The sequence below is a fragment of the Bos indicus genome, chromosome 19, assembly GCF_029378745.1.
Source record: "Bos indicus isolate NIAB-ARS_2022 breed Sahiwal x Tharparkar chromosome 19, NIAB-ARS_B.indTharparkar_mat_pri_1.0, whole genome shotgun sequence".
NCBI classification, from domain to species: domain Eukaryota; kingdom Metazoa; phylum Chordata; class Mammalia; order Artiodactyla; family Bovidae; genus Bos; species Bos indicus.
The window spans coordinates 37,241,407-37,269,383 of NC_091778.1; the positions used below are offsets into that span (position 1 = coordinate 37,241,407).

The 27,977-nt window shown below is 43.4% G+C and overlaps 1 protein-coding gene and 1 pseudogene across 1 annotated transcript; both read left to right on the forward strand.

Annotated features, from left to right (window-relative positions):
* Positions 1-9: 9 nt before the first annotated feature.
* Positions 10-4,389, forward strand: LOC109573273 (large ribosomal subunit protein eL15-like; annotated as a pseudogene).
* Positions 4,390-8,499: 4,110 nt separating this feature from the next.
* ANKRD40 (ankyrin repeat domain 40) lies at positions 8,500-27,961 on the forward strand. Its single transcript, XM_019981100.2, has 5 exons — positions 8,500-8,876; positions 15,314-15,462; positions 16,166-16,651; positions 24,800-24,981; positions 25,575-27,961. Exons 1-5 carry the CDS (start codon positions 8,743-8,745, stop codon positions 25,719-25,721), a joined length of 1,098 nt encoding a protein of 365 aa, XP_019836659.1. The 5' UTR covers positions 8,500-8,742; the 3' UTR covers positions 25,722-27,961.
* The last annotated feature ends 16 nt before the right edge of the window (positions 27,962-27,977 follow it).

Genomic DNA, 27,977 nt, shown 5'->3' on the forward strand with positions numbered 1-27,977 from the left:
CTTCCCAGCATGCCGTTCGCGCGCGTGCGCCGGCGGGGACACGCCCAGACCTGGGAGTTGAGAGCGGGCCGCTTCCGCCGGCCCGGGGGCGGAGCCTGCCGAGGCCTGGACTCCGCCTCTGCACGTCGGCACCACCCTATGCCGCGCCAAGGCTACTCACAGTGGCCGAGTCCGCTGCTCTCCTTCGTGGGCTTGCGTTGCCCACTCTCTTTGACAGACGTAGGAGCCTACGTCTCGAAGCTTCAACACCACTCTGAAATGGAGAAAAGGGTAGCGGATAGCTTATCACTTATCTCACGCGGTGCTCTCTGTGGCGTCTTCTAGTGGAGGAAACGGAAGATGAGCACTCTTGGCCGTATTCCGACTCCATTCTTCTAGCCTCTGAGCTTGTCGCTTCTTCTACCTGGGTTATTCCTCCCACTCCGATTCCCCAGATTAACAAGGCAGGAAGAGATAAGGCAGTTTCTACAAGGTCACGAGGAGTGTAGGCAGGAGCATGCCTCCCAGACCGGAATCTTCTTTTTAATTACTGATTCATTTACTGAACAAATATCAGTATTTACCATGTACCAGGTAAACTCCTGAAGCTAAGCTCCGAACCTTTCAGACACGGTGTTTGCTGTCACAGACCTTGAGGATTAGAGAATGAGACAGTCCCTATATAAATAAATCAACATAAATTTTAGTATTAAGTACTCGAGCACCATTTAGAGTATGTACTCTAAAGACAGATCGTCTAGGTTGGTAATCCCAGCTCTGCCACTCTGCCTTCCTTTCTCGGTCTGTAAAATTAGGATTTATAGTAATACCTCCCTACATACATAACATGTTACTGTGAAAATGACGCGTGGCACAGGCCCAACACATTTTAAGTTTAATCATTAGCTAAACAACAACAAAAATTATGATCGTAATGGAGGGAAAATAGGGTTGTGTCAAAGAGTAACAGAGAGGACTGTCTGTGGAAGTAACTTAAGACCTAAAAGATGATGGCTCTCCAGCCAAGCAAATTGGACAGAAAATAATCCAAGGCAGACAGTGTGGTATATAACAAGGCCATTTCATTACACGAAGCAATGTTCATCATTATTTTAAGTAACCCTGAAACCAGCAGGGTTCTCATTAAGTGGCCTGAAGATGCCAAACATTTGAGAGATGCTGCTTTAAAGGGGTAGAGAAGGAACCAGCATAGGATGCTGTGAAAGGAAAGCCAAAGACATAAGCGAGAAGCCGAAGATGTAAAAGGAAAGTCTGAAGACTATAGTCAGGGAAGAAGATGAAAGCACCAACATTGTAGAAGTCTGCCAAAGGTCTGGCATGAGAAGACTAAAAAGAATTCATTGGATCTGTAGCTGGAAGTCAGACTGAAATGGATCAAAGAATGAAGAGACAATGAGGGGGTAAAATGGCAGATGGACAACTCATTTTAAAGGGAAACAGCAAGACAGGGTGAGAAGTGAAAGGAGGTATGAGTTAAGGAAGGCTTTTTTAAGAATATGTTTCGTGTTGGAGACTAATACTTTGGTCACCTGATGCAAAGAACTGAGTCATTGGAAAAGACCCTGATGTTGGGAAAGATTGAAGGTGGGAGGATAAGGGGACGACAAAGGAGATGAGATGGTTGGATGGCATCACCGACTCGACGGACATGAATTTGAGCAAGCTCCGGGAATTTGTGATGGACAGAGAAACCTGGCGTGCTGCAGTCCATGGGGTCCCAGAGAGTCCGACAAGACTGAGCAACTGAACTGAACTGAGTGTTGGAGAAGGTAGAAGATAAGAGAATAGTTAAAGTTCCAAATTCTTAAGAAGGGAAGGTGATAGTGTAGGCTCCAGGGCATATTGGCCTTTCCTAGAAAAAAAGGACCTTTTCTCCACTAAACCTACAGAAGGAAAAAAAACCAGTTTGTAGATGTAGCAGTGGGATGAGGAAGTTTTCAGTTGATGGCTGCTGTTTTCTCAGTGAAGCATTTTGGTAGGTTTACCACTGCCACGACCACCAAAAAGGGGGAAAAAAGCATACGTCTTGAACTACAAACAGGACTTACAAAACCTGAGTGCAGAGTTACAGCCTCTGCTCACTAAAACTTTTTTTTTTTTTTTTTTTTTTGCCTGCATCACGCAGCTTTCAGGATCTCAAGGTCCTGACGAAGGGTTTTAATCTGGGCTCCACTCTGGCACCCAAAGTGTTAACCTAACCACTGAACTTCTAATTCCCTCATTCATTGCGCAGACTTCAATGGCGCATGTGCATCGTGCCAGAAACTGCATTAGTGGCCAAGAATATAGATAGATGTGTAAGACCTGGTTGTCAGAGAGCTCCTGATCCATGGAAGACAAAAATGTAACAATAATTTCAAATGAAATCAAAGGAAAATACCGTCCTTTGGATCTCAGAGGCAAGCGCTCCCACCCTGTCCCATCCTAGGCAAGTCTTCCCATATAGCTTTGTTTTTTGTAGACTCTAAGGGCAGCCGCAGCCACAGTTCAGTGTGTATTACCGCTGCTGATAACGAATTCACTCATTTGCCTTTTTCATTCAACCAGTTCAACCAGTACCAGCATCAACTACTGGGCATCAGGGATTCAGAGAAAAAAAGTTTTGTGGTTTTTTCTGCCATACCCTGCGGCATGTGGGATCTTAGTTACTCAACCAGGGAAACAACCCATGTCCCCTGAAATGGAAGCTCAGAGTCCTAACCACTCAACTACCAGGGAATTCCCAAAAGTAGTCTTATGAACAAATCACAATGCCCAGTTTATACATAACTTTTATAGATTATATGAGTTGGTTATTTTCTGATGATGAGATGAAAAACAACCTCATCAGTCTGTGGCACGCAGACCCCTTCCCATGTATGTTGCTAATGCAAAGTGTAATGGACTGAATTGTGTGCCCTACCACAAACACAGGCAAATTCATATGTTCAAATTCTCAGAGTCCACAAAAGGACCTCACGATGGGATTGCATTTGGAAACAGAGCCTTTCGAGAGGTAATAAAGTTCAAATAGGCCTCAGTACAATCTGACTGGTACCCTCATAAGAAGAAATTTGGAAACACTGGGTAGGCACACAGAGAGGAAAGGTCGTGTGAGGGCATAGTGAGAAGGCAGCCATCTGTAAACCCAGGAGAGGGGCTTCAGGAGAAATCAACCTTGCTGACACTTTGATCCTGAACTTTTAGCCTCCAGAACTGCGAGAGGATAAATTTCTGTTAAGCTCCCAAATCTCTGATACTTTGTTTTGACAGCTCTGGGGAACAAATATAGAAACAAAGCCACAGTTACTAATGCTTCCTAGCCTTCTGTGGTCCCATGACGCCATCCTCCATTTGCTTTGCTGCCTCAATCTTTTTAAATGTAAACCTGGTTATGTCTCTTCCCTGCTCAAAATCCTTCAATGGGTCCCCATCTAAAATTGAAACACCAAGGTCATCCATGATCTTACCTGCTTCTCCAACTTTTTGCTACTGTTCCCTCACACCCTGATCACCCCTGCTTCCTCCCACATCACATTACACGGCTCTAGACATGGAATGCTCTTTCCTCACCCCAGAAACACCTACCCATCTTTCTCAGGTCACACGCCAAGCATCAGCACTTCTGTAAAGCCAACCTGGAGCCTCATTCTCTGCCTGTCACAGACAACAACTGATCATCTTCTTTGTGCTGCCATTTTACCTTGTACATTTTGGAGTTGGTCACATGATATTGCAATTATCAGTCTTTTTCTTTTAAATGAAAGTTTCTCCCTTTCCGTCTGGTGGCAGCCATCAGTTTATCTCAATGGGAAGCCAAAATAGGCACTTACAGATATATCCAGGAGCTATGGAGGAAGAAGCAGTCCTATGCAATGCACTTTCTCCTCAAGGTGGGCTGCTGGCAGTACTGCCTGCTCTCTGCACCCCGCAGGACCCTCCATCCCACCCAGCCTCATAAAGCATGCAGACTGGGACACAAACCAAGCAAGGTTATGTCACGTATCAGATTCCTGTGAGCTGTGTTGGCCACACATGCCTAAGGGTGCCAGTTACAGCAAGTCTGATTATCATGGCTAAAGTTTGCCTGAAGCCTTCATTCTATTGTGGAGGAGTGAGCTGGATGCCACTGTGGGGCTCTGAGAGTCCTGGATTCTTACTGGGTTGGTGAAGATTCTACAGACAGATTCTTTGAGGTTATCCTCATTCCATAAAGCTACCAGAAGAAATCCTAACACCCAGTGGATCACCAAACCAGTCCAAAAGCACAGGGAGTTACAAGGGCTGACATCCACAAGTTTAAAGAACCATGGCCTTGGAAAGGCTGACAAGTTTCACAGTACCACTGGTGGTTCTCGTTATGCAGCTTGGAGATGGCACAGTACACTCCAGCTCCACCGTTTCTGTTAACATAAGTAATGTTTGTGAAATTCTTAACCTGATAAACCAGGACATTCATGTCTAAAATGTGTTTTTTAATTTGTCTGTGAAAACTGTGTCTGTGGACTTCCCTGGTGGTCCAATGGTTAAGAATCTGCCTGCCAATGCACGGGACTCGGGTTTGATCCCTGCTCCAAGAAGATTCCACATACTGTGGGATAATTAAGCCCGTGTGCCACTAGAGAGTAGCCGCCACTCACCACAACTAGAGAAAGTCCTCAAGCAGCAACGAAGACCCAGCACAGTCAAAAATAAATGACTAGATAAATAAAATTTAAAAAAACTAGGTGTCAACAAATTATTTCATGAATGCACTGTCAAATTATGAAAGTTAAAGTACAATAATGTTTGAAGAACGATGTGTGCTCAGTGGCTTCAGTCACGTCTGACCCTTTGTGACCCTATGGACTGCAGCCTGCCAGGCTCCTCCGTTCAAGGGATTCTCCAAGCAAGAATCCTGGAGTGGGTTGCCATGCCCTCCTCCAGGGGATCTTCCTGACCCAGGGATCAAACCTGCGTCTCCTGCATCGCAGGTGGATTCTTTACCGCTGAGCCACCAGGGAAGCTATAAGTGATGGTATATCTTGTTTCTAATAAGAGAAATGCTTTTGTCTTTGCTTTATCTTTTTAGGAAGTTTGTATGTCAGTGTCTAACTTGCTGTTTGGTGCAACAGGTGTAAAATACATTCCATGGAAGCGGAGTGCAGAAAACAGCCATGTAGATTTATTGATGCGTGTGACGAACCCTACAGCTTTACTGGGGTGATGCAGTGCCCATTATAGTATGGGTGCCATCCCTACCACTTCTGTCTCCATGGTCACCAGCAATCTCCTTGTGGTTAAATCTATTCACACTTTTCAGTCCTTTCTTTCTTGCCCTGTCCGCAGCATTTAACCCTGTGGATCACTCCCTTTTTGCCAAACCCTCTCATTCTTTTGCTTTTTTCCTACTATTCCGGTTGCTCCTCGTCAGTCTCATTTGAGGATTTCTCCTTTTCTGTCCATCAATAAAATATTGGGTGTTCTTTAGGTGTCTTTGGCTGCCTTCTCTTGACACTCAACATACTGTCTTGGGGCCACCAGTTCTGTCCCCATGACTTTAGTTAGCTCCTTTTGCTGATGACTACCAAGTCCAAATCACCAGCCCAGAACTCCTTCTGAAATATGATACCCATATTCATGACTGTTTACCAGGCTTACTGTTGTTACTAGGCATCTCCACGCCAATGAAAATCGGGAAAGAAAGCACAGGCTCTAGAATTGAACTTCTTGACTTTACAGCCTCGCTCTGTCACTGAACTGTACAGTACTGGGCAAGTTACTTACCTCTCTATGCTTCAGATAATAATGATGGTGCTAACTTAAAAGGTTGTTGTGAGAACTATTAATAACTGAGACAATTCATGTACAGCATTTACCATAGTGTCTGGCAGTGGGTAAATGTTGATATCAGCAGTAATTAAATGTTTTCAGAAAGCTCAATTCAACTGATTCAGAAATGAATTCGTCAACATACCCCAAACTTTCTCTTCATTCTTTGATCCAAATCTCAGTGAATGGCACTACTATCTGCCCAGCCAGAAACTTGGGTGTTACCTTTGTCTCCTGACCACCACTTATCCTCCTTTGCTATCAGATGCTATCTTCCTTGACTCAACCTTGTTGTAATACACCACAGAGTGTTTTCAACATCCAAACTTTACACATAGTCATTCAATTCATTGAACAATCCTGCAAAGTAGGTGCTACTATTATCATCCCTATTTGGAGATGTAGAATTTGAGGCATAGAAAGGTTAAGAAACTGATCGAAGATGATATGAGAGGCAAAACTGGTATACAAGCCAAAGCATCCTGTTTATAATCTGCATACTCACAACCACTATCCTATATGCCATAGGACTTCTAGTATATATAATGTTTATCACATCCTATTATTTGTCTTGTCTCCCTGGCTAGACTGCATGTTTTTTGAAATAAGGGACTCTGATTTCTTTGCAGCAGGATCTTCAGGGCTTAGAATAGTGCCTGGCAAACAATGCATGTCTGATATACCCAGGGAATTAAGATCATTCCCTAGAGACAAGACAAAGTGTAGATAAATGGAAATGAATAACCATCAGGCTGCATTCTGTTATGGCCAGGGTAAATGTTTTGTTTGTGGAGAAAGTTTTGTTTTGTTAATGTGAGAATAACAAGCAGAATACTGGAGTTAGAGATAAGTAGAGGTTGTTTAGGGTTTTCCAGGTGGTGCTAGTAGTAAAGAACCCACCTACCAATGCAGGAGATGGAAGAGACGTGGGTTTGATCCCTGGGTCGGGAGGATCCCCTGGAGGAGGGCATGGCAACCCACCCCAGTATTCTTGTCTGGAGAATCCCATGGACAGAGGACCCTGGAGGGCTACAGTGGGTAGGGTTGCAAAGAGTCGGACACAACTGAAGTGACTTAGCATGCAGGCACAAGAGGTTTTTAAGAAAATATTTATGTTCATTGATTCGACAGTTATTGTAGGGCACATGGGTAATTTAACACATAAATCCTTACAAAGAGAACTCACAGATTTAGATGTGCACTCACTACCAAGCTTTTTGAACTGCTATTTAAAAAAAATAAAGAGGCCACTATCTACTCCCCTGTCACTTGAATTGTGCTGAAGGGCCCAATTCCAGTACTACTCCGCACATCAGTTGCAGATGGAGTACCATGCTGAGAATTAAAGTTTGTATTGGGGGACAAATGAAAATGTAACCTCAAGCAGAGTTCCAGTTCACTCTAAGGTCAGTGTAAGCATGCAGTCAGTTTATATTCAGCACCACCTGGTGCGCACTGGGTACTGCATGAATGTCTGGAACATAAAAAACAGACATGAGTTTTTCATAAAACAGTAGCAAGAAAAAAGGGCATCCCAGGTGGCTCAGTGGTAAAGAATCCTGACTGCCAATGCAGGAGATGCATCCCCTGGAGTAGGAATGGCAACCCACTCCAGTATTCTTGCCTGGAAAATTCCATGGACAGGGAGTCTGGCCAGCTACAGTTCATGGGGTTGCTAAGTGACTGAGCACGCAGGCACAGCAAGAAAAGTGCTTGCTGTGCAAACCCTGGGCTGCCCCAAGAGAGGGAAATGAAAACTCCATGCCTAAATTTGTCATTTCCTATTTTATCTCTTGTGTTCAGGCCTTCCTCCTCCCCACCCCAGGGTTACTCCTTAATCCTTCCAACCCCATCTGCAAGCTTCCATCCTGTGCCACATTGGAAGATCTAGCCCAGGAACCTGGGCTCAGCAAAACAATACTCTTCTTTTTCTCCTGCTGTGTAGTAAAGCAGTGCCAGCCCAGGCTCTGAGCCTCATTAGATTGATTAGGCAGAGAGTCAGGAAGAATGCTGTTTATACTTGGACCATTTCTCTCCCTAGCTCCTGATATTAAAGACTGGGATAACTTGAAAGCCTCTTTGGTGTTCTTTTCTTTTTTTCCTTACATGGCCTTCACGAAGAGTAATTAATTATGATTTAAAAGCAGTAATGAATCACAGTTTATAAACTCTGAGTACAATATAAATATTTTTCCTGAAAGCCGAATTAGAAGAAATCTCTAAAATGTAAGACAACAGTTGAAGTAAATAATCGAACTGAATGGTCCCAAGCAGTGTCAAAAGAAAGAACGGTGTATTCTATTTCTGCAATAATGGGCATATAATAGTGGGATCGTTTTCAGCCCATTTCCCCACCCTGTTAGGCAAGAGTTGATTCAGATAAGGAAAAACGGCCAAACTGGGGACAAAACAAAACCAATTATTACATTATTTTTGTCTGTTTTCTTAAACCAATTATTTTTGATGCGTGGTAAACAGCCTGCTCCAGAGGATTAGGCTTTCCTGGCTCTCAAATACGCATTCTTCCCTTCCCTCGTGTCTGTCCTCCTCTCTGGAAGCTGCGGGGTGGGGAGGTCTAAAAATAGTTGGTGAATCACGGTAGATAATACTGTGCAGCAGTTACATAAACAGCCAGCCCTCGCGCGCGCGGAGGGTAGGAACGGAAAATATCTGGGTCAGGGTTGTCACTCTGAATAGGTTCCCCCGGAGCCGGCCTGTGGGAGGCGCGGCCGGGAGGAGGCTTAGGCCCGCGGGCCGGGAGCAGCAGGGGAGCGGCGGGCGTGCCGCGAAAGGGGAACGGAGGCCCCTGGCTCGGCACGGGCTGCAGCGCGAGCGGGGCACCTGTGCCCCGCGCGGTCTTCTCCATGGCGGGGAGTGGTCCGCGGCGGCGGCGGCGCTGACCGGCCAGGGCTGGGCGGGCGTGCCCTGGCGGGGGCCTGGGGCCAGAGAAAGATGAGCGCTCTCCTCGAGCAGAAGGAGCAGCAGGAGAGGCTGCGGGAGGCCGCGGCCTTGGGGGACATTCGGGAGGTGCAGAAACTGGTGGAGAGCGGGGTGGATGTGAATTCCCAAAATGAGGTCAACGGCTGGTAAGTGGGGAGCGGGGGAGGCCTAGGGTCAGAGCATCCGGCCCGGGACGCGACCTCGGCCTAGCGCAGCCCCGGAAGCCCGCCAAGGCGTGGCCCGGCACCCAGAGCCAACGAGGTTGTGCGCTCCGGAGGCTAGCACTGGCCCCCCTGCCTCGGAGAGTGTGCGGCGTGTCGTGCCCAAACCCCGGCCCACGTGGTCCTGCGTCGGCAGCGCCCACCCGAACCCTGGCGCCCCGTGCCCAGCCGACCCCACCCCCACCCCCATAACGTGTCTCGAAAGGTGCTGATTACTCTCACCCTCATTTGGAGCTCACCCCAGTTCGAGTTTGGAAGTACTCTGAAGAACACATCTGTGCAGAGCAAAAAGCATGAACAGTTGAGCAAACGTGGATCTTACAAACTAGCACGATTTCTTTTCCCAAGACTAGGGAAGATAAATCACTTGCATTCCTATTCTGCTTCTCTGTTGTCTTACTGCAGCAGTGATTTGCTGCTACCTACAGCTGCCTGTGGCAGGAAGGCTCATTCATTAATCCTATATAATGTTTTGCTTTGTTTTCTTAAAACAGTTTCAAATATGAGACTTTATCCAAGACTTCAGATGCCTGCCAGTGATTGAGTCCTTCCCAACTAAATCAGGAGTCACATTTTAAGAAGTGCTGGTGGTCAATTTTTTTGTATTGAGTTACTGAATGTGGTGGTATTCCGCTCTCTTCACATTTAAATTTTTTTATTTGATCCAAGTAATGCTTAACCAGGCTATTTGCTAGCTGAGAATTAAAGTGAGTTTGCAAATGTTTTATTTTTTAAAATGGAATCATACAGTTTAAAACTAAAGGGGACATTGGAGATAGGGTCCCACAACTATTAATAGCCAGGACCAGAATCACAGTTTCCTTACTTCCTCACAAATTCATCACCAACTTACCCCAAAGAAAACAGCCTGGGTAAATGTTCAGAAAGCCAGGAAACAGTAGAAACTGCTTTTTTTGTTTTATTTTGTTTAAGTGTTTACAAACTAGCTTGCTTTCTGTGTGTGGTTTCTGTGTGTGCTTTTCTCTGTATGTGATTTCTAGCATTGCTGTGTGGTTCACTAGCTGTGAATCATTGTTTTGCTCTTGGGAGGCAGTGTTGTGTAGAAGAACAAGTCTGGACTTAGTGCTGGTTCTCCATTCCTGCTTAGCAACATAACCTTGCCAGAGTCACTTCATTTTCTAGTTATTTCAGAAGAGTTGTGAGCATTTAAGGAAATGCAGCATAATATAAATAGGTAACATTTACTGAGCTTGCTCTGTAGTACGAACAAGGTTCCAAATGTTTTATTTATGTGTATCATCTCATTCACAGCGGCTCAGGGACAGAGCTATTGTTATCCTCTTGTTTTACAGATAAGAAAACTGAATAAGTAGTTTCCCCAAGAATTTACAGTAACTAATGGAGCTGGGAATGAAACCCAGCATCTGCCTCCAAACCATGCGTTTTTTTCTTTCTTTCTTTCTTTCTTTTTTTTTTTCTTTCTTTCTTTTTAATTGAAGAAGAATTGCTTTACAATATTGTGTTGGTTTCTGCCATACATCAGCATGAATCAGCCATAGATATACATATGTCCCCTCCCTCTGGACCCTCCTTCCCACCCCACACAATTTTCTTTTTTTCTGGCCACACCTCGGGGCATGTGGGATCTTAATTTTTGACCAGGGATTGAACTCGTGTCCTCTGCAGTGGTCACATGGAGTCTTAGAAACCATACTTTCTTAACCACGTAATAGATGCTCAGAAAAATGCAAGATTGTTGAACTATGAAGAGGCTCTCATAGATTTAATAGGGGGAAGATACCTAATAGGACTTCTACATGTCCAGGGTTGAGTTCCTGGTCTCCCTCATATCCCTAACTGTCCCCAGCCTGCTTGAGTCCTCATCTGAGCTGCACTGGCTGGCCAGAATCTTTGGTGCACTCCTTGCCTTCTGTCTTTCTCTCACAACCCACATCCAGTCAAGCTGCTAATCCTGCCAGCTTCACTAGCAGTGATGTAGTTAGAATCTGACCGCTTCTCATTAGCTCTGCCACTACACCTCTTGTGCAAAGCCACCATCTGTCACCTGGATTAACGCAGTAGCCTCCTCATCAGTCCTATCCTATGTCTTTTCTCAGCGCAGCAGCCAGAGGAATCCAGACTTAAAACATAGATCATTTAATTCTGCTTAAACCCCTTTAATGGCTCCTATCTCAAACAGGAAAAGCCCACAGGGTCCTACAGTTCAAATCCTTGTGCCTCAGCCCTCACTCTTTATTTCTAAGCCCCATCTCTCGATTTACCCCCTTGCTCCCTTCATTCTCTCCCCTGGCTTTCTTGCTTTTCCTGAAAACACCAGGCACAGGACTGCTCTGGTGGTGCAGTGGTTGAGAATCTGCCTGCCTGTGCGGGGGACAGGCCCTGATCTGGGAGGATCCCACATGCTGTGGGGCAGCTAAGCCTGTGCACCACAGCTACTGAGCCCAAACTCTAGAGCCCATGAGCCACAAATACTGAGCCCGCATACCCCAACCACCAAAGCCAGAGCATTCTAGAGCGAGTGCTCTGCAACAAGAAAAACCACCAAAATGAGAAGCCCAACATACCACAACTCGAGAGTGGCCCCTGCTCGCTGCAACTAGAGAAAGCCCTTGAAGCAACCAAGACCCAGTGCAGCCAAAAATAAATAAAACAAAACACCAGGCACAATGTTCATTCAGGGCCCTTGTGTTTTCTCTTCTCTTCATTTAAATGCTTTTTCTCCCTCACCTCCTTCAGGTCTTAGCTTAGATGTCCCCTGAATGAGTCTTGGAAGAAAAGTTATGACCAACCTAGATAGCATATTGAAAAGCAGAGACATTACTTTGCCAACAAAGGTCTGTCTAGTCAAGGCTATGATTTTTCCAGTGGTCATGTATGGGTGTGAGAGTTGGACTGTGAGGAAAGCTGAGCGCCGAAGAATTGATGCTTTTGAACTGTGGTGTTGGAGAAGACTCTTGAGAGTCCCTTGGACTGCAGGGAGATCCAACCAGTCCATTCTGAAGGACATTAGTCCTGGGATTTCTTTGAAAGGAATGATGCTAAAGCTGAAACTCCAGTACTTTGGCCACCTCATGCGAAGAGTTGACTCACTGGAAAAGACTCTGATACTGGGAGGGATTGGGGGCAGGAGGAGAAGGGGATGACAGAGGATGAGATGGCTGGATGACATCACTGACTCGATGGACGTGAGTCTGAGTGGACTCCGGAAGTCGGTGATGGACAGGGAGGCCTGGCGTGCTGCGATTCATGGGGTCGCAAAGAGTCGGACATGACTGAGCGATTGAACTGAACTGAACTGAATGAGTCTTTCCTTAATTGGTCCTTAATTTAAAGTTGTACCATGCCCCTCCACTATCTCTGGCATTCCCTAATCCCTTTCCTTACTTTATTGTCCTTATAATGCAATTGCTGTATACCATACTGTTTGTCTTACTTATTTGCTGACTGCCTCAGTTTCCTCGTCTGTAAAGTAGGATAATTTTCTTTTTGCCTGTTTGTTTTTGAGTTATTTTTGGCTTTGTTGGGTCTTCATTGCTGCACATGAGCTTTCTCTAGTTGCAGCAAGCAGGGGCTCCTCTCTGTTGCCATGCAAGGCCTTCCCATTGCCGTGGCTGCTCTTGTTTCAGAGCAGGGGCTCTAGAGCATGCTGGCTTCAGTATTCGCGGCTCTCAAGCTCAGTGGTTGCAGCTTTCGGGCTCCAGAGCACACACTCAGAGGTTGCCACGCACAGGCGTAGATGCCCTGTAAAATGTGGAATCTTCCCGGACCAGGGATCGAACCATGTTCCCTGCATTGGCAGGTAGATTCCCAACCACTAGATCACCGGAGAGTGTTGATGATAGTACTTAACTTGGGTTGTTTAGAGGACTAAATGAATTAATACATGTAAAGCTTTTAGAACAATGTCCAGTATGTAAAGTACTATATCTGTGTTAACTTTTTTTTTTTTTTTTTGGCTGTGCTGGGTTTTTGTTGCTTTATTTTTCATTGGGATGTGAGGGCTTCTCATTGCAGTGGCTTCTCTTGTTGCAGAGCACAGGCTTAAGGGTGCATGGGTTTCACTAGTTGTGGCTTTTAGGCTCTAGAGCATGGGCTCAGTAGTTGTGTCACAGACTTAGTTGCTCCAAGGCATGTGGAATCCTCCCAGACCAGGGACCAAACCCTAGCACTCCACATTGACAGGAGGATTCTTATTCACTGCACCACCAGAGAAGTTCTGGTTTTGTTTTTTTTTCTTTTTAAACTTTTTTTCTTTTTTCTAATTAAGCAGTGTGCCAGGTAATCGGATATAAAGGTTACCCTCAGAAAACATAGTCAGTAGCACAGAAAAGCAGAATGGTTACTGCTTTTAATTTTTAGTTGCCCAGTAACCACAATTTCTGCACAATTGAAATTTATGCCTCTGGTCTGAAATGCCTACCAGCACTGATAGGATGTCCGTATTTCCGATTTCTGGTCTGAAATATCAATACTTCCCAGCATTGATAGGATATTCTGACTTCAGATTTAAAGCTTAAAGAGTTGAAGTTCAGAGATCGAGCTCCCACATCAGTTGTAATTCAGGTATCATGCATACCCCTTGGCTTTAAGAAACAAGTATAATGGCTCATGAAGAAGTTGAAAATACTGCCTGGCTATAGTGCCTGTGAATTATGGCTGCCTGGAGCCCCTCATATCTGGACTGTAAATGATCACTCAGGGTACGGGGCTATGAGGGATGCGCTGTGTTGACTCAGCCCCACTTTACGTGGTGATACTTCAGCAGTTGGTTTGTCCAAAAGTGTCTCAGATCCGATACTGCTTCCTTCACTCTCAGGTCTGTTGTGAACAAGTGATTTACTACTTACAAGTGAACACCTTATTTCCAAAAAGGAACACATTTTTCTCATCATGTTCTATTCATTTTTGAATGCTTATTATAATTACTCATTTTTCAAGTGTTCAAGACGGCCATACACAAACACACTTCCAGAATCAAGAATATACAGGATCCTTCTACTCTAAGCAGTGTCCGCCTTGTTTGGTTCACTTATTCAGCAAATATCAATTAAGTACCTGTAAATTCAAGCAGATACTTCCTTATCTTCATGGAGCTTATATTTTAGAAGTCCATATCAAGACTCTTTTATTTTCCCCAAATTGGAATTCTTTTTATGATGAAGTACATTTTAAAGGCACCTGGATAATCTGGTTCTTTTTTTTGATAATCTGATTCTAATGAATAATAGTTTCAAATGTCACTCTGAAACATCAGACAAGCTGGCTTTCTGTAAGTCATAAATCTTGAGGTACCCAGGGCAAATTGGCTTTTTCCTGGAACCAAATGTACTTTCTAGACAGTTATACTTCTCAAGTGGGTGACCTAATCTCTACTATTGAACATATGTTCTATTCTTTGCCATATTTATATTCGTCTAAAAGCTCTGAAGATACTTATCTCAGTTCAATTAGAGAGTTGGTGAATGAGGACATTTCAAAACAGAGGGAGAAAAAGTGTTTTCCTTCTATGGGGATGAATTTAGTAGCTCTGTTAAGATGAAATTTTGGCCAACACGCTGATCCTGTTTCTGTGCAGTGTTAAAATAATAGCTCTTTTAGATGGTGCATGATTCCTTCCTAAGTATACAATAGTAAACAATTAGTTCCTTAAATGAATCTTAATACTTCAGAAGAGTTCTCAAAAATTTTGGCCGTTGATGTATATTTTTCAGATGCTCTAGGAACTAAAAGTATGTGTGTAGTGCCTTGTATTTAAGCAAATGAGAATATGTTTGTAGCCTTCTGGAGAGAACTAGAGAAGTGAACTTTTAAAAATGCAAATCCTTTTGTGTATGTGTGAAGGAAAGAAAAGTAAAAAGCAAAAGAGTAACTGAGATTCAGACAGGAATCTGCTGTAGTAATAATTTTAGTGGCAGAGCAAGCTGCAGATGAGAGATGGTTAGTAGCCTGATAATATTTCATCTTCAAGTGACATTTGATGCACATGAAGCGAGTTTTGGTACGCTCTTAAAAGGAAGATGGCCATGTAAGAGTATATTTTACAGAGACTGGGACAATATAATGAGGGACACTGAGTAGTATCTTTAGAGCTATCTAGCCAGCCAGGCAGCCAGCCTTCTGGAAGCCGTTGTAATAAAGCTCCTAGGATAAATTAGCTCTTTCCAAGGATCAGAAATGAAATTTAAAAATAAATTTTAAGCATATTAAATATTTCCATCATGTGCTTCCTGAAAAGAAAAGTTAAAATTACCAGTCTGATTTTCTAGTTCTAGCTGAACTCTAACAGGCTTGCATATATTTATTTACTGATGAGTAGAACTTGAAATCCCAGATCACCTCTCCACCTTTTCATTCTCTGTTTTTTCTTTTTTGGGGCATAGGACCTGTTTACATTGGGCGTGTAAACGCAATCACGGTCAGGTGGTCTCTTACTTACTAAAATCAGGAGCTGACAAAGAGATTCTTACCACAAAGGGAGAAATGCCCGTCCAATTAACATCAAGAAGAGAAATTAGGAAGATTATGGGAGGTGAGTCTTTCTGAGGTAACTTGATTTTGTCAAACTGAGACTTATGGTATCATTGTATATATTCTTTAAAAAAAAGTTTTTTTTTAATCGGAGGATAATAGCTTTAAGATGTTGAGTTGGTTTGTGCCAACAACAACGTGAATCAGTCATAATTATATATATATGTATGTATGTATCTAAATATATATGTATATCCCCTGTATATATTCTTGATGCTAAACAGCCAGTCTGTTTCTAGAAACAAGATAGCCTTACTGTGCCAAGATAATTATTCCGTGCTGTTTCTGGAAAGGCAGACATTATAAAGTTTTGGGTTTTTTATCTGTAAACTTTAAGGAGATAGAAATGGCAACAAAAACCCTGCAGTAAACACTGACCAAAATATTTGCCGTATACCAAAGGACACTAGCTTTCACAGGAGACTCTTCGTAATTTCTTTTGTGTGAAATCTTTTTTTTTTTTTTTTTTTTTGATGTGGCCCACTTTTAAACTCTTTATTGACTTTGTTACAGTATTGTTTCTGTTTTATGTTTTGGTTTCTTGGCTAAGAGGCATGTGGGATCTTAGCTCCCTGACCAGGGATCAAACCTGCACCCCTTGCCATTGGGAGGCACAGTCTTATCCACTGGACCATGAGGGAAGTCCCTTTATTTGCTCATTTTTAAAGGACTATGTAAGTGTTCTGTGTTTTCATCTTTTTAAGTGGAAGATGATGATGGTGACAGCGATGACCACCCCCAGCTGAAGAAGGAGTCAGAACTGCCCTTTGTTCCCAACTATTTGGCCAACCCAGCCTTCCCTTTTATCTATACACCTGCATCAGAGGATTCAGCCCAGCTACAGAATGGGGGCCCCTCCACACCTCCTGCGTCACCCCCTGCAGATGGCTCGCCTCCGTTGCTGCCCCCTGGGGAACCTCCCCTGCTTGGGCCCTTTCCACGGGACCACACCTCTTTGGCACTGGTTCAGAACGGGGATGTGTCTGCCCCGTCTGCCATACTTAGAACACCAGAAAGCACAAAACCGGGGCCTGTTTGTCAGCCACCAGTGAGTCAGACTCGATCCCTGTTCTCTACTGTCCCGTCCAAGCCACCAATGTCTCTGGAGCCTCAAAATGGGACATATGCAGGACCAGCGCCAGCATTCCAGCCATTTTTCTTCACGGGAGCATTTCCATTTAATATGCAAGGTAACCGCTCGTCAGCAAGTAGCCTCTGAAAAGGGCAAAGTTGTCTAGGGGTCTAGTTCTTTACTTCCTATTTTTTTCAGGAGTGGGGATAGGATTTATCTAAGGCCTGCAGGGCTTCCGTGTCCATCACCAGCTCTTGGAGTTTGCTCAAACTCATATCAACTGAGTTGGTGATGCCATCCAACCATCTCATCCTCTGTCACCCCCTTCACCTGCCCTCAATCTTTGCCAGCATCAGGGTCTTTTCCAGTGAGTCAGCTCTTCACATCAGATGGCCAAAGTATTGGAGCTTCAGCTTCAGCATCGGTCTTTCCAGTGAATATTCAGCACTGATTTCCTTTAGGGTTTACTGGATTGATCTCTTTGCTGTCCAAGGGACTCTCAAGAATTTTCTACAGCACCACAATTCCAAAGTATCAATTCTTCGGTGCTCAGCCTTCTTTAGGGTCCAACTCTCACATCCACACATGACTACTAGAAAAGTGACATCTCTGCTTTTTAGTATACTATCTAGATTGGTCATAGCGTTTCTTCCAAGGAGCAAGCATCTTTTGATTTCATGGCTGCAGTCACTGTCTGCAGTGATTTTGGAGCCCAAGAAAATAAAATTTGCCAGTTTCCTTTCTTCCCCATCTATTTGCCATGAAGTGATGGCACTGGATGCCATCATCTTTGTTTTTTGAATGTTGAGTTTTATTTTTTTTTCCTTTTTTTAAAAAAGTGTTTGGCTGTGCTGGATCTTAGTTGTGGCATGCAGGGCCTTTAGTTTTGGCATGTGGGATCAAGTTTCCTGACCAGGGATCAAATGCAGGCCCCCTGCACTGGCAGTTTGGAGTCCTAGCCAGTGGACCACCAAGGAAGTCCTGAATGTTGAGGGTTTTTTTTGAATATTGAGTTTTAAGCCAGCTTTTTAACTCTCTTCTTTCACCTTCATCAAGAGCCCCTTTAGTTCTTCTTCACTTTCTGCTATTAGGGTGGTATCATCTGCATATCTGAGGTTATTGATATTTCTCCTGGTGATCTTGATTCCAGCTTGTGAGTCATCCACCCAGCATTTTGCATGATGTACTCTACATATAAGTTAAATAAGCAGGGTGACAATATAGAGCCTTGACATACTCCTTTCCCAGTTTGGAACCAGTCCATTGTTCCATGACCAGTTCTGTTGCTTCATCCTGCATACGGGTTTCTCAGGAGACAAGTAAGGTGGTCTCGTATTCCCATCTCTTTAAGAATTTTCCACAGTTTATTGTGATTCACACAGTCAAAGGCTTTAGTGTAGTCAATGAAGCAGAAGTAGATGTTTTTCTGGCATTCTCTTGCCTTTCCTGTGATCCAATGGATGTTAGCAATTTGATCTCTGGTTCCTCTGCCTTTTCTAAACCCAGCTTGTACATCTGAAAGTTCTCGGTTCAAGTACTGTTGAAGCCTAGCTTGAAGGATTTTGAGTATTACCTTGCTAGCATGTGAAATAAGCACAATTGTACGGTAGTTTGAGCATTCTTTGGCATTGCCATTCTTTGAGATTGGAATAAAAACTGGCCTTTTCCAGTCCTGTGGCCACTGCTGAGTTTTCCAAATATGCTGGCATACTGAGTGCAACACTTTCACAGCATCATCTTTTAGGATTTGAAATAGCTCAACTGGAATTCTATCACCTTCCCTAGCTTTGTTCACAGTAATGCTCCTAAGGCTCACTTGACTTCGCATTCCAGGATATCTGGCTCTAGGTGAGTGACCACACCATTGTGGTTATCCAGGTCATTAAGACCTTTTTTCTACAGTTCTTCTGTGTATTTTTGCCACCTCTTCTTAATCTCTTCTGCCTCTGTTAGGTCCCTACTGTTTCTGTCCTTTATTGTGCCCATCTTTGTGTGAAATGTTCCCTTGGTATCTCTGATTTTCTTAAGGGGATTTCTAATCGTTCCTGTTCTGTTGTTTTCTTCTATTTCTTTGCATTATTCACTTAAGAAGGCTTTTTTATCTCTCTTTGTTATTCTTTGGAACTCTGCATTCAGTTGGGTATATCTTTCCCTTTCTCCTTTGCTTTTCACTTCCCATTTTTTAATCAGCTATCTGTAAGGCCTCCTCAGACAGCCACTTTGACTTCTTGTGTTTCTTTTTCTTTGGGATGGTTTTGGTCACTGCCTCCTGTACAATGTTACCAACCTCCATCCATAGTTCTTCAGGCACTCTATCGGATCTAATCCTTTGAATCTGTTTGTCACTTCCCCTGTGTATAAGAGATTTGAGTTAGGTCATGCCTGAATGCGGAGAAGGCAATGGCACCCCACTCCAGTACTCTTGCCTGGAGAATCCCATGGACGGAGGAGCCTGGTAGGCTGCAGTCCATGGGGTCGCTAAGAGTCAGACACTGAGTGAGTTCACTTTCACTTTTCACTTTCATGCATTGGAGAAGGAAATGGCAACCCACTCCAGTGTCATTGCCTGGAGAATCCCGGGGATGGGAGAGCCTGGTGGGCTGCCGTCTATGGGGTCACACGGAGTCGGACATGACTGAAGCGACTTAGCAGCAACAGCAGCAGCATACCTGAATGGCCTAGTGGTTTTCCCTACTTAATTTAAGTCTGAATTTTGCAATAAGGAGCTGAAGATCTGAGCCACAGTCAGCTCCAGGTCTCTTGTTTTGCTGACTGTGTAGAGCTTCTCCATCTTTGGCTGCAATTTTGAGTATAATTACAACCCTACAGAAAAGTTGCAAGACTGGTAAAAGGAACTGTCTTTAATGAGATTTACAAATTAGTTTTTGCCCCTTTACCCAGAACTATTACATGTTTTTTTTCCCTAAGAAAAAGGATGTGTGCTCAGTTGAGTCTGATACTTTGTGACCCTAGGAACTGAGCCCACCAGACTCCTCTGTCCCTGGGATTTTCCAGGCAAGAGTACTGGAGTGGGTTGCCATTTCCTACTCCAGGGAATCTTCTTGACCCAGGGATCAAACCTGCGTCTCCTTCATTGGCAGGCAGATTCTTTACCAATGAGCCACTTGGGAAGCCCCAAGAACAAAGATAGTCTCTTACATAATCATAATACAATGATCAAATTTAGAAAATTTAAGCTTGATGTAATACTATTCTTTAATCCACAGTTTATATTTAAATTTTATGAGCTATTTAGCAATGTCTTTTTTTTTTTTTTTACTCCCTCCACTCCTGCCTGCTGTGTTCGTATTAGGCTGTCGTGTTGGAATAGTCTCCTTTAATCTGGAGCATTTCCTCAATCTTTAACTATCCTTTTGGCCTTCAGATTTTTGAAGAGTCCAGGCCAGTCCTGTTTTAGAGTATGCTTTCATTTTTTCTCTGCTCTAATGGGCAGTATTCTCCTATAAAGAAGGGCCTTCCCTTCTCCGCCATTTACAGCAGTAGAAAATGCCTAGGTTATCATTTATTGGATGATAATTCATTAGTACCCTTACTTTGATGTTCAGATTGTGCCAGACTGATCCAGAGGGAGCCCCTTGGAGCTAGTTCTTGTGTCTCTTGGACATCTTCGTTGTTCTTAGCTCATTTCCTTACTTTGTGGTGCAGCAAGATGTTTCAGGCTCCCTAGTGCAACTTCCTGCCCCAGCCTTGGAATCAGGCATTTCTCCAAGGAGCCCTGGATTTTCTTGGTGCAGAATGGTATTCAGAAACCAGAATGTGAACACTAGATGTGCTCATTGCTACTAGTGTATCACTTCTAAGCTCATTCAGAGGACAATTAGAAAAGAAAGAAAAAAGCAAGCAAACAATAAAGAACAATTGAATAATGAAAGATTCACCAGAAAGGTTTATTTATAAACTAAACATTTATGGACGTAGTAACATAACTTCAGAGCATTCTGAGTTCTCATTTAATTGTTACAACAGACTTGTAAAAAGAGCATTATTTTGTACATTTTATTTTTATTTACGTTTTTTGGCTGTGCTACATGACTTGTGGGATCTTCAGTTCAGTTCAGTTCAGTCGTTCAGTCGTGTCCGTCTCTTTGCGACCCCATGAATCGCAGCACGCCAGGCCTCCCTGTCTATCACCAACTCCCGGAGTTCACTGAGACTTACGTCCATCGAGTCAGTGATGCCATCCAGCCATCTCATCCTCTGTCGTCCCCTTCTCCTCCTGCCCCCAAACCCTCCCAGCATCAGAGTCTTTTCTAATGAGTCAACTCTTCCCATGAGGTGGCCCAAGTACTGGAGTTTCAGCTTCAGCATCATTCCCTCCAAAGAAATCCCAGGGCTGATCTCCTTCAGAATGGACTGCTTGGATCTCCTTGCAGTCCAAGGGACTCTCAAGAGTCTTCTCCAACACCACAGTTCAAAAGCATCAATTGTTCGGCGCTCAGCCTTCTTCACAGTCCAACTCTCACATCCATACATGACCACAGGAAAAACCATAGCCTTGACTAGATGGACCTTTGTTGGCAAAGTAATATCTCTGCTTTTGAATATGCTATCTAGGTTGGTCATAACTTTCCTTCCAAGGAGTAAGCGTCTTTTAACTTCATGGCTGCAGTCATCATCTGCAGTGATTTTGGAGCCCAAAAAAATAAAGTCTGACACTGTTTCCACTGTTTCCCCATCTAATCCCATGGAGTGATGGGACCGGATGCCATAATCTTAGTTTTCTGATTGTTGAGCTTTAAGCCAACTTTTTCACTCTCCACTTTCACTTTCATCAAGAGGCTTTTTAGTTCCTCTTTACTTTCTGCCATAAGGGTGGTGTCATGTGCATATCTGAGGTTATTGATATTTCTCGTGGCAATCTTGATTTCAGCTTGTGTTTCTTCCAGTCCAGCATTTCTCATGATACACTCTGCATATAAGTTAAATAAGCAGGGTGATAATATACAGCCTTGACGTGCTCCTTTCCCTATTTGGAACCAGTCTGTTGTTCCATATCCAGTTCTAACTGTTGCTTCCTGACCTGCATACAGATTTCTCAAGAGGCAGGTCAGGTGGTCTGGGTTTCCATCTCTTTCAGAATTCTCCAGTTTATTGTGATCCACACAGTCAAAGGCTTTGGCATAGTCAATAAAGCAGAAATAGATGTTTTTCTGGAACTCTCTTGCTTTTTCGATGATCCAGCAGATGTTGGCAATTTGATCTCTGGTTCCTCTGCCTTTTCTAAAACCAGCTTGAACATCAGGAAGTTCACGGTTCACGTATTGCTGAAGCCTGGCTTGGAGAATTTTGAGCATTACTTTACTAGCATGTGAGATGAGTGCAATTGTGCGGTAGTTTGAGCATTCTTTGGCATTGCCTTTCTTTGGGATTGGAATGAAAACTGACCTTTTCCAGTCCTGTGGCCACTGCTGAGTTTTCCAAATTTGCTGGCATATTGAGTGCAGCACTTTCACAGCATCATCTTTCAGGATTTGGAATAGCTCAGCTGGAATTCCATCACCTCCACTAGCTTTGTTCATAGTGATGCTTTCTAAGGCCCACTTGACTTCACATTCCAGGATGTCTGGCTCTAGGTCAGTGATCACACCATCGTGATTATCTGGGTCGTGAAGATCTTTTTTGTACAGTTCTTCTGTGTATTCTTGCCACCTCTTCTTAATATCTTCTGCTTCTGTTAGGTCCATACCATTTCTGTCCTTTATCGAGCCAATCTTTGCATGAAATGTTCCCTTGGTATCTCTAATTTTCTTGAAGAGATCCCTAGTCTTTCCCATTCTGTTGTTTTCCTCTATTTCTTTGCATTGATCGCTGAGGAAGGCTTTCTTATCTCTTCTTGCTATTCTTTGGAACTCTGCATTCAGATGCTTATATCTTTCCTTTTCTCCTTTGCTTTTTGCTTCTCTTCTTTTCACAGCTATTTGTAAGGCCTCCCCAGACAGCCATTTTGCTTTTTTGCATTTCTTTTCCATGGGGATGGTCTTGATCCCTGTCTCCTGTACAATGTCATGAACCTCATTCCATAGTTCATCAGGCACTCTATCTATCAGATCTAGGCCCTTAAATCTATTTCTCACTTCCACTGTATAATCATAAGGGATTTGATTTAGGTCATACCTGAATGGTCTAGTGTTTTTCCCTACTTTTTTCAATTTAAGTCTGAATTTGGCAATAAGGAGTTCATGATCTGAGCCACAGTCAGCTCCTGGTCTTGTTTTTGTTGACTGTATAGAGTTTCTCCATCTTTGGCTGCAAAGAATATAATCAGTCTGATTTCGGTGTTGACCATCTGGTGATGTCCATGTATAGAGTCTTCTCTTGTGTTGTTGGAAGAGGGTGTTTGCTATGACCAGTGCATTTTCTTGGCAAAACTCTATTAGCCTTTGCCCTGCTTCATTCCGTATTCCAAGGCCAAATTTGCCTGTTACCCCAGGTGTTTCTTGACTTCCTACTTTTGCATTCCAGTCCCCTATAATGAAAAGAACATCTTTTGGGGGTGTTAGTTCTAAAAGGTCTTGTAGGTCTTCATAGAACCGTTCAACTTCAGCTTCTTCAGCGTTACTGGTTGGGGCATAGACTTGGATTACTGTGATATTGAATGGTTTGCCTTGGAAACAAACAGAGATCATTCTGTTGTTTTTGAAATTGCATCCAAGTACTGTATTTCGGACTCTTTTGTTGACCGTGATGGCTACTCCATTTCTTCTGAGGGATTCCTGCCCGCAGTAGTAGATATAATGGTCATCTGAGTTAAATTCACCCATTCCAGTCCATTTTAGTTTGCTGATTCCTAGAATGTCTACATTCACTCTTGCCATCTCTTGTTTGACCACTTCCAGTTTGCCTTGATTCATGGACCTGACATTCCAGGTTCCTATGCAATTGCTCTTTACAGCATCGGACCTTGCTTCTATCACCAGTCACATCCACAGCTGGGTATTGTTTTTGCTTTGGCTCCATCCCTTCCAAGGGTTGGCCCTAGGCCTTGGCAGTGAGAGCAACAAGTCCTAACCACTGGGCCACCATAGAATTTCCATTAGTACATTTCAGAAATGGGTAAAGTTAGGCACAAAGAGATAGGTAATTTGTCCAGAGTCACACATCTAGTACAGGATAGATGAGGGATATACCCATTCATACCACAGTCATTCAAGGTTCAAAAGGTCACAAAAAGAGTTGAAAGCAGCTCCCACAATTTATGACAAAAGCAACAAACTCTCCATTGATATTTTAGATGAAAAGTAGAAAATGAACATATACTTCCTGGATATCAAGCTTCACGCTAGCCTGAGAGGATTAGTGAAGTTAAAAGGCAAGCAAACACACACACATATTTACTTTTTTCTATATTGCTATATCTATTTATAATTTATTAAACACTCTAAGTTTATGTTAATACCTCCAGTTCTAGTCAGACACCATAAGGTATAGTCTAGTCTTACCTTTCTTTTTCCATATAAGTAACTGCCTTCTTTCTGTTTTTGAGGACCTCTTACTCTAGGTGCTGATAACCGTGACCCAGGGATGCCATATAAAGAGCAAAGCAGAAGTACCAAAAGCACACATGTGCTTAGCCTGAGCCTTCTTTGCAGCCATGCTCAGAATTTAGGGGCAGACTGTTTAGATCCCAGACCCACGAATAATGGTCTTTGTTTACTCCCAAAGCCAAGATTCTTCCCTTACTAAAATAAGGCATTTAAATCATAGTTAGACTTCATTTTTATTAGTAGCTTATCTCTTTGCTCTTGTACTGTGTTTATTGCAAGGATTTTCACATCTCATAAATATCTTTAGATCCACAATTGTTATATCTTTGTAGAGTAACTCTTGTACCATATCTTTCCCATGCCGCCTTTTCTCTTCTCTTCTCCATACCCTGCTTACGTGTAGTTTGATACCCAAACCCATTCTCAAGCCTTTACCTGCTTAGCTCCAGTAGCAGAAGTAAATTATCCTTCTGTACAGTTGGGATGGTGGTCCACTATTTCCTTCTGCTGCATAAAGTAAAAGTTTATTTACTTTATGAACCACAGTGTTAGATACAGGAGGACAATGCAGGCAGCTGCACCAGCAGAGCCAGAATCGAGCCTGAGCAAACTGCACTGATTGTGCTTGGTTTTCTTGTTGGGTGGCTTAGGTCTTCAGCCCAGGGCATGATTAACAGTAACCATCTTCTGGAAAAGATTTTAAGTCGCATCGGCTAACTATGCCAGAATGATTCATTAACGCTTCTTCCGCTTTTCCCTAGAGCTGGTACTCAAGGTGAGGATTCAGAACCCATCTCTTAGAGAAAATGATTTCATTGAAATTGAACTGGACCGACAGGAGCTCACCTACCAAGAGCTGCTCAGAGTGAGTTGCTGTGAGCTGGGTGTTAATCCTGATCAAGTGGAGAAGATCAGAAAGTTACCCAATACTCTGGTAAGAAAGGTAAGAAAGGTCTGTTACATGGTTGATTTTTCCATTTGGAAGATATGTACCTTGGGTATGTGAGTCATAGTTAAAGAAATGAGAAAAGAATAGAAAAAGAGCAAAGGGTGGTCTTCCATTGAGCTTTCTTTCCTCTACTGGGCCCATGGAGATTCTGGCGTTTCTAAAAGTTGTGGGATACCAGAGAGAATGTTCTGAATTACCATTCACATGTACCTGTTTTAGGTTGTTTCTCTGTAGTGATCCGTAAGGATTACCTTTGTGTACTATCAGATGTGCCTTGTGCTTTGTAACATAAGAACCAGGCTAAATTGCAGGGCACGTCTGTATCGGTACGTGTGTGATCCTCCCAACGTCTCTGGGTTCCCTGAACGTCAGGCTTCTGGCTCCTCAGGGCCCCTGAGGAAGACACCCTGCACTGCTCTTCATGGCGTGCTCGTCTGGGCGCAGCAGCTGCTGTTGAGGGCTTCTGCGTTTTAACCCAGTTCCTGCTCCTGGGGATTTTCTTACTCTATCACTGGTTTCAACACAGAACGCCAGAACCATAGAGACAAGTGGCTCCTCTTAATCTGTTTAACCTATTTTTGTTTCAGGACAAAGATGTTGCTCGACTCCAAGATTTTCAAGAGCTGGAACTGGTTTTAATGATAAGTGAAAATAATTTTCTGTTCAGAAACGCTGCCTCCACACTGGCTGAAAGGCCTTGCTACAATAGGAGAGCTTCGAAACTGACTTACTGACGCAGCGGAGCTGTTACTACTGAGTATTGTGACCGTGTGCGTCACCTCCGGGCCAAGGACAAGCCATTGATCTGAACGCCTTGGATGCCCAGGAGGGCCCTGATGCCACTTCGTAGTATACACTAACATCCTTCTGCCAAGGTAGGAAGCCCCTGACCCCCAAGCAGCGGTGCCACTCTTCCAAGCCTCTTGGTGCACAACAAACCTATTGCTTGAAGCTGTGAACAGCTGAGAAGTGGCCTGGAGAGGCAGAAGCCGACGGTTCTGTACTCGGCGTGTTTTCTGTGTATGTGAGAGAGTTGTCTAGGCAGAGGCTGAGAGAGCAGAGCCTGCTTCCGGCCTGTTGACAGCGCTCCTGAAGGGCCGGGCCGCGCTTCCCGCGGTGTTGCGTGCTCGCGACTCCTGAAATGTGAACTGACTAGAGAGGACAACGGGGAAGCACAGGTGCTGGACACAGGAACTTTGGTGTGACTTGTGGCTGTGAGGTCTCACATAGCATATTTCTAAATGTTACTCAGGTTAAAAGCATTTAAGAAAACAGTTACCTAATGTAAATACGCTGTTAACCAAAAGAGCCTCCCCGCCCCCCACCTTTTCCATTGTAAACACTCATGACTTCTGTCTCTAGCCATTGCTTGTAGTCATCTCTGCATTAACTCCCCATCGTGGTCACTAGAGGGCTCTCTGACGCTTTCTAAAAGAGCAGCGGCTATTTTTTTTCTTTTTTTAAACTGAAGCAATTCTGTCTTCGCGTTTCTGTTTAATTTCACGGAAAGAGACGAGCACAAACATTGCTGGTCCATGTTCTCCACTTTCATTTTCCACTAGAAATGAAAAGCAATTTTCCAGACAGAATCTGTTGCTATTTTAAAGGTTATTGTGGGAAACTGAACTAAAGGAGTTAGCATCTTTATTTTTGTATCAAAGATGAAGATTATTTTGAAATTATTAAGATTTTTACACAACTCTGAAGTCTGTTGCTTTTGTAAACAAGTTGTTTAATCTTAGGGATCCCCCACAACCACCACTAACCTACTTAACAAAGTCAATGTGAGTCTACCAAGCTTTGTTCTGGAAACAAACACCTGATTAAACTCCTGAGCATGGCGTAAAAATTTTTGTAAAAAATGCATTTAAGGGTTCTTTTCCTTCCCTTCACTGTCATTAATGTTAAAAAGAAAAGCCACTGTCTTGTTGAACTAAATAGCTTAACTTTAGAAATAAGAAAGAGCACACTTAGATAAACAGGAGAGCAGGGCTTTGGAGCCAGCTGTTGAAGAGCATCCCTGCTGTCTTAAGAAGCTTTCTCCCCACCGTGCCTATAGTTTCCAAAGAAACTGAACTTCCTAACTGGGTTAATTTTATTGGAACACTGCGATTGCGAGAGAAGGTGCAGAAGATGTCAGTGGAGGAGAGTGTTGTGCTAAGATAATGGCCTCCTGCTGCTGCCTGAATGCTGAGCTGAGGTTGAGGTGTTTTCAAGGCCAACTTTGTGACGTGGAGTCACTCTGTTCGGTGACTTAATCGTAAACCACTAATTACTGATGGTGAGTTACTCACTCCGTGCAGTGTTTGTCTAGCAGAGTAAAAGGTTACTTACTACTCCCTTTCTCTGAAATACTTTAAAGAAGAAACTTCCTTTGTGTTTCAACCAGGCAGAAGCTAGAAATACTAACCTTTTTTCCCCTATACCTTTGAAAAAATTTACAGTTTACTGATACAATTAAGGCTAGTTTTATCTTGGAACAAATAAATTCAGTATTAATTCATGTGTCTAAATCACTGGGGTTAGTCCTCTTCCAGCCATCCAGATCAATTAGAGATTCTCAGAAGCAGTGGAGGTCCCTGGCTGGGCGGTGGCCTACAGAGGAGTAGCTCCAGGGCATTTCCTGGGCTTAGAAACGGAGGCTGAGGAAGTCACAGTGAGCGATGGGCCCTGCACTGCATCTTTCTTATAGAGTCCTCTGTGGTCAGCTGACTCTGAGTATGGCAGTGGAATTAGACTGCACAGTTGCTGGTAGGTGAGTTTAAAGTCTTAATCTATGCATTCAGAGAAATATTTTTATATGTTTTGTGTAATTTATAAAAAGGATTTTTTTTTAGCTTTGTTAATTGTGAATTTGCCCCGCCTCCTCTACTGCATATTTAAAGCATGTGTTCACACTGTGTGTAAATATTCACTTTGTGCACTGCTGACTGTTCAAGCATAATAAGTATTATTAAAATTAAATATTAACTGACTAAGTCCCTACTCTT

Excerpts from the sequence above, each read along its gene's own strand:
- ANKRD40 (XM_019981100.2), top strand. The coding sequence starts at position 8,743 with ATGAGCGCTCTCCTCGAGCAGAAGGAGCAGCAGGAGAGGCTGCGGGAG. Across the intron at positions 15,463-16,165 it reads AATTAGGAAGATTATGGGAG|TGGAAGATGATGATGGTGAC; the intron begins GTGAGTCTTTCT and ends CATCTTTTTAAG. Across the intron at positions 16,652-24,799 it reads ATTTCCATTTAATATGCAAG|AGCTGGTACTCAAGGTGAGG; the intron begins GTAACCGCTCGT and ends GCTTTTCCCTAG.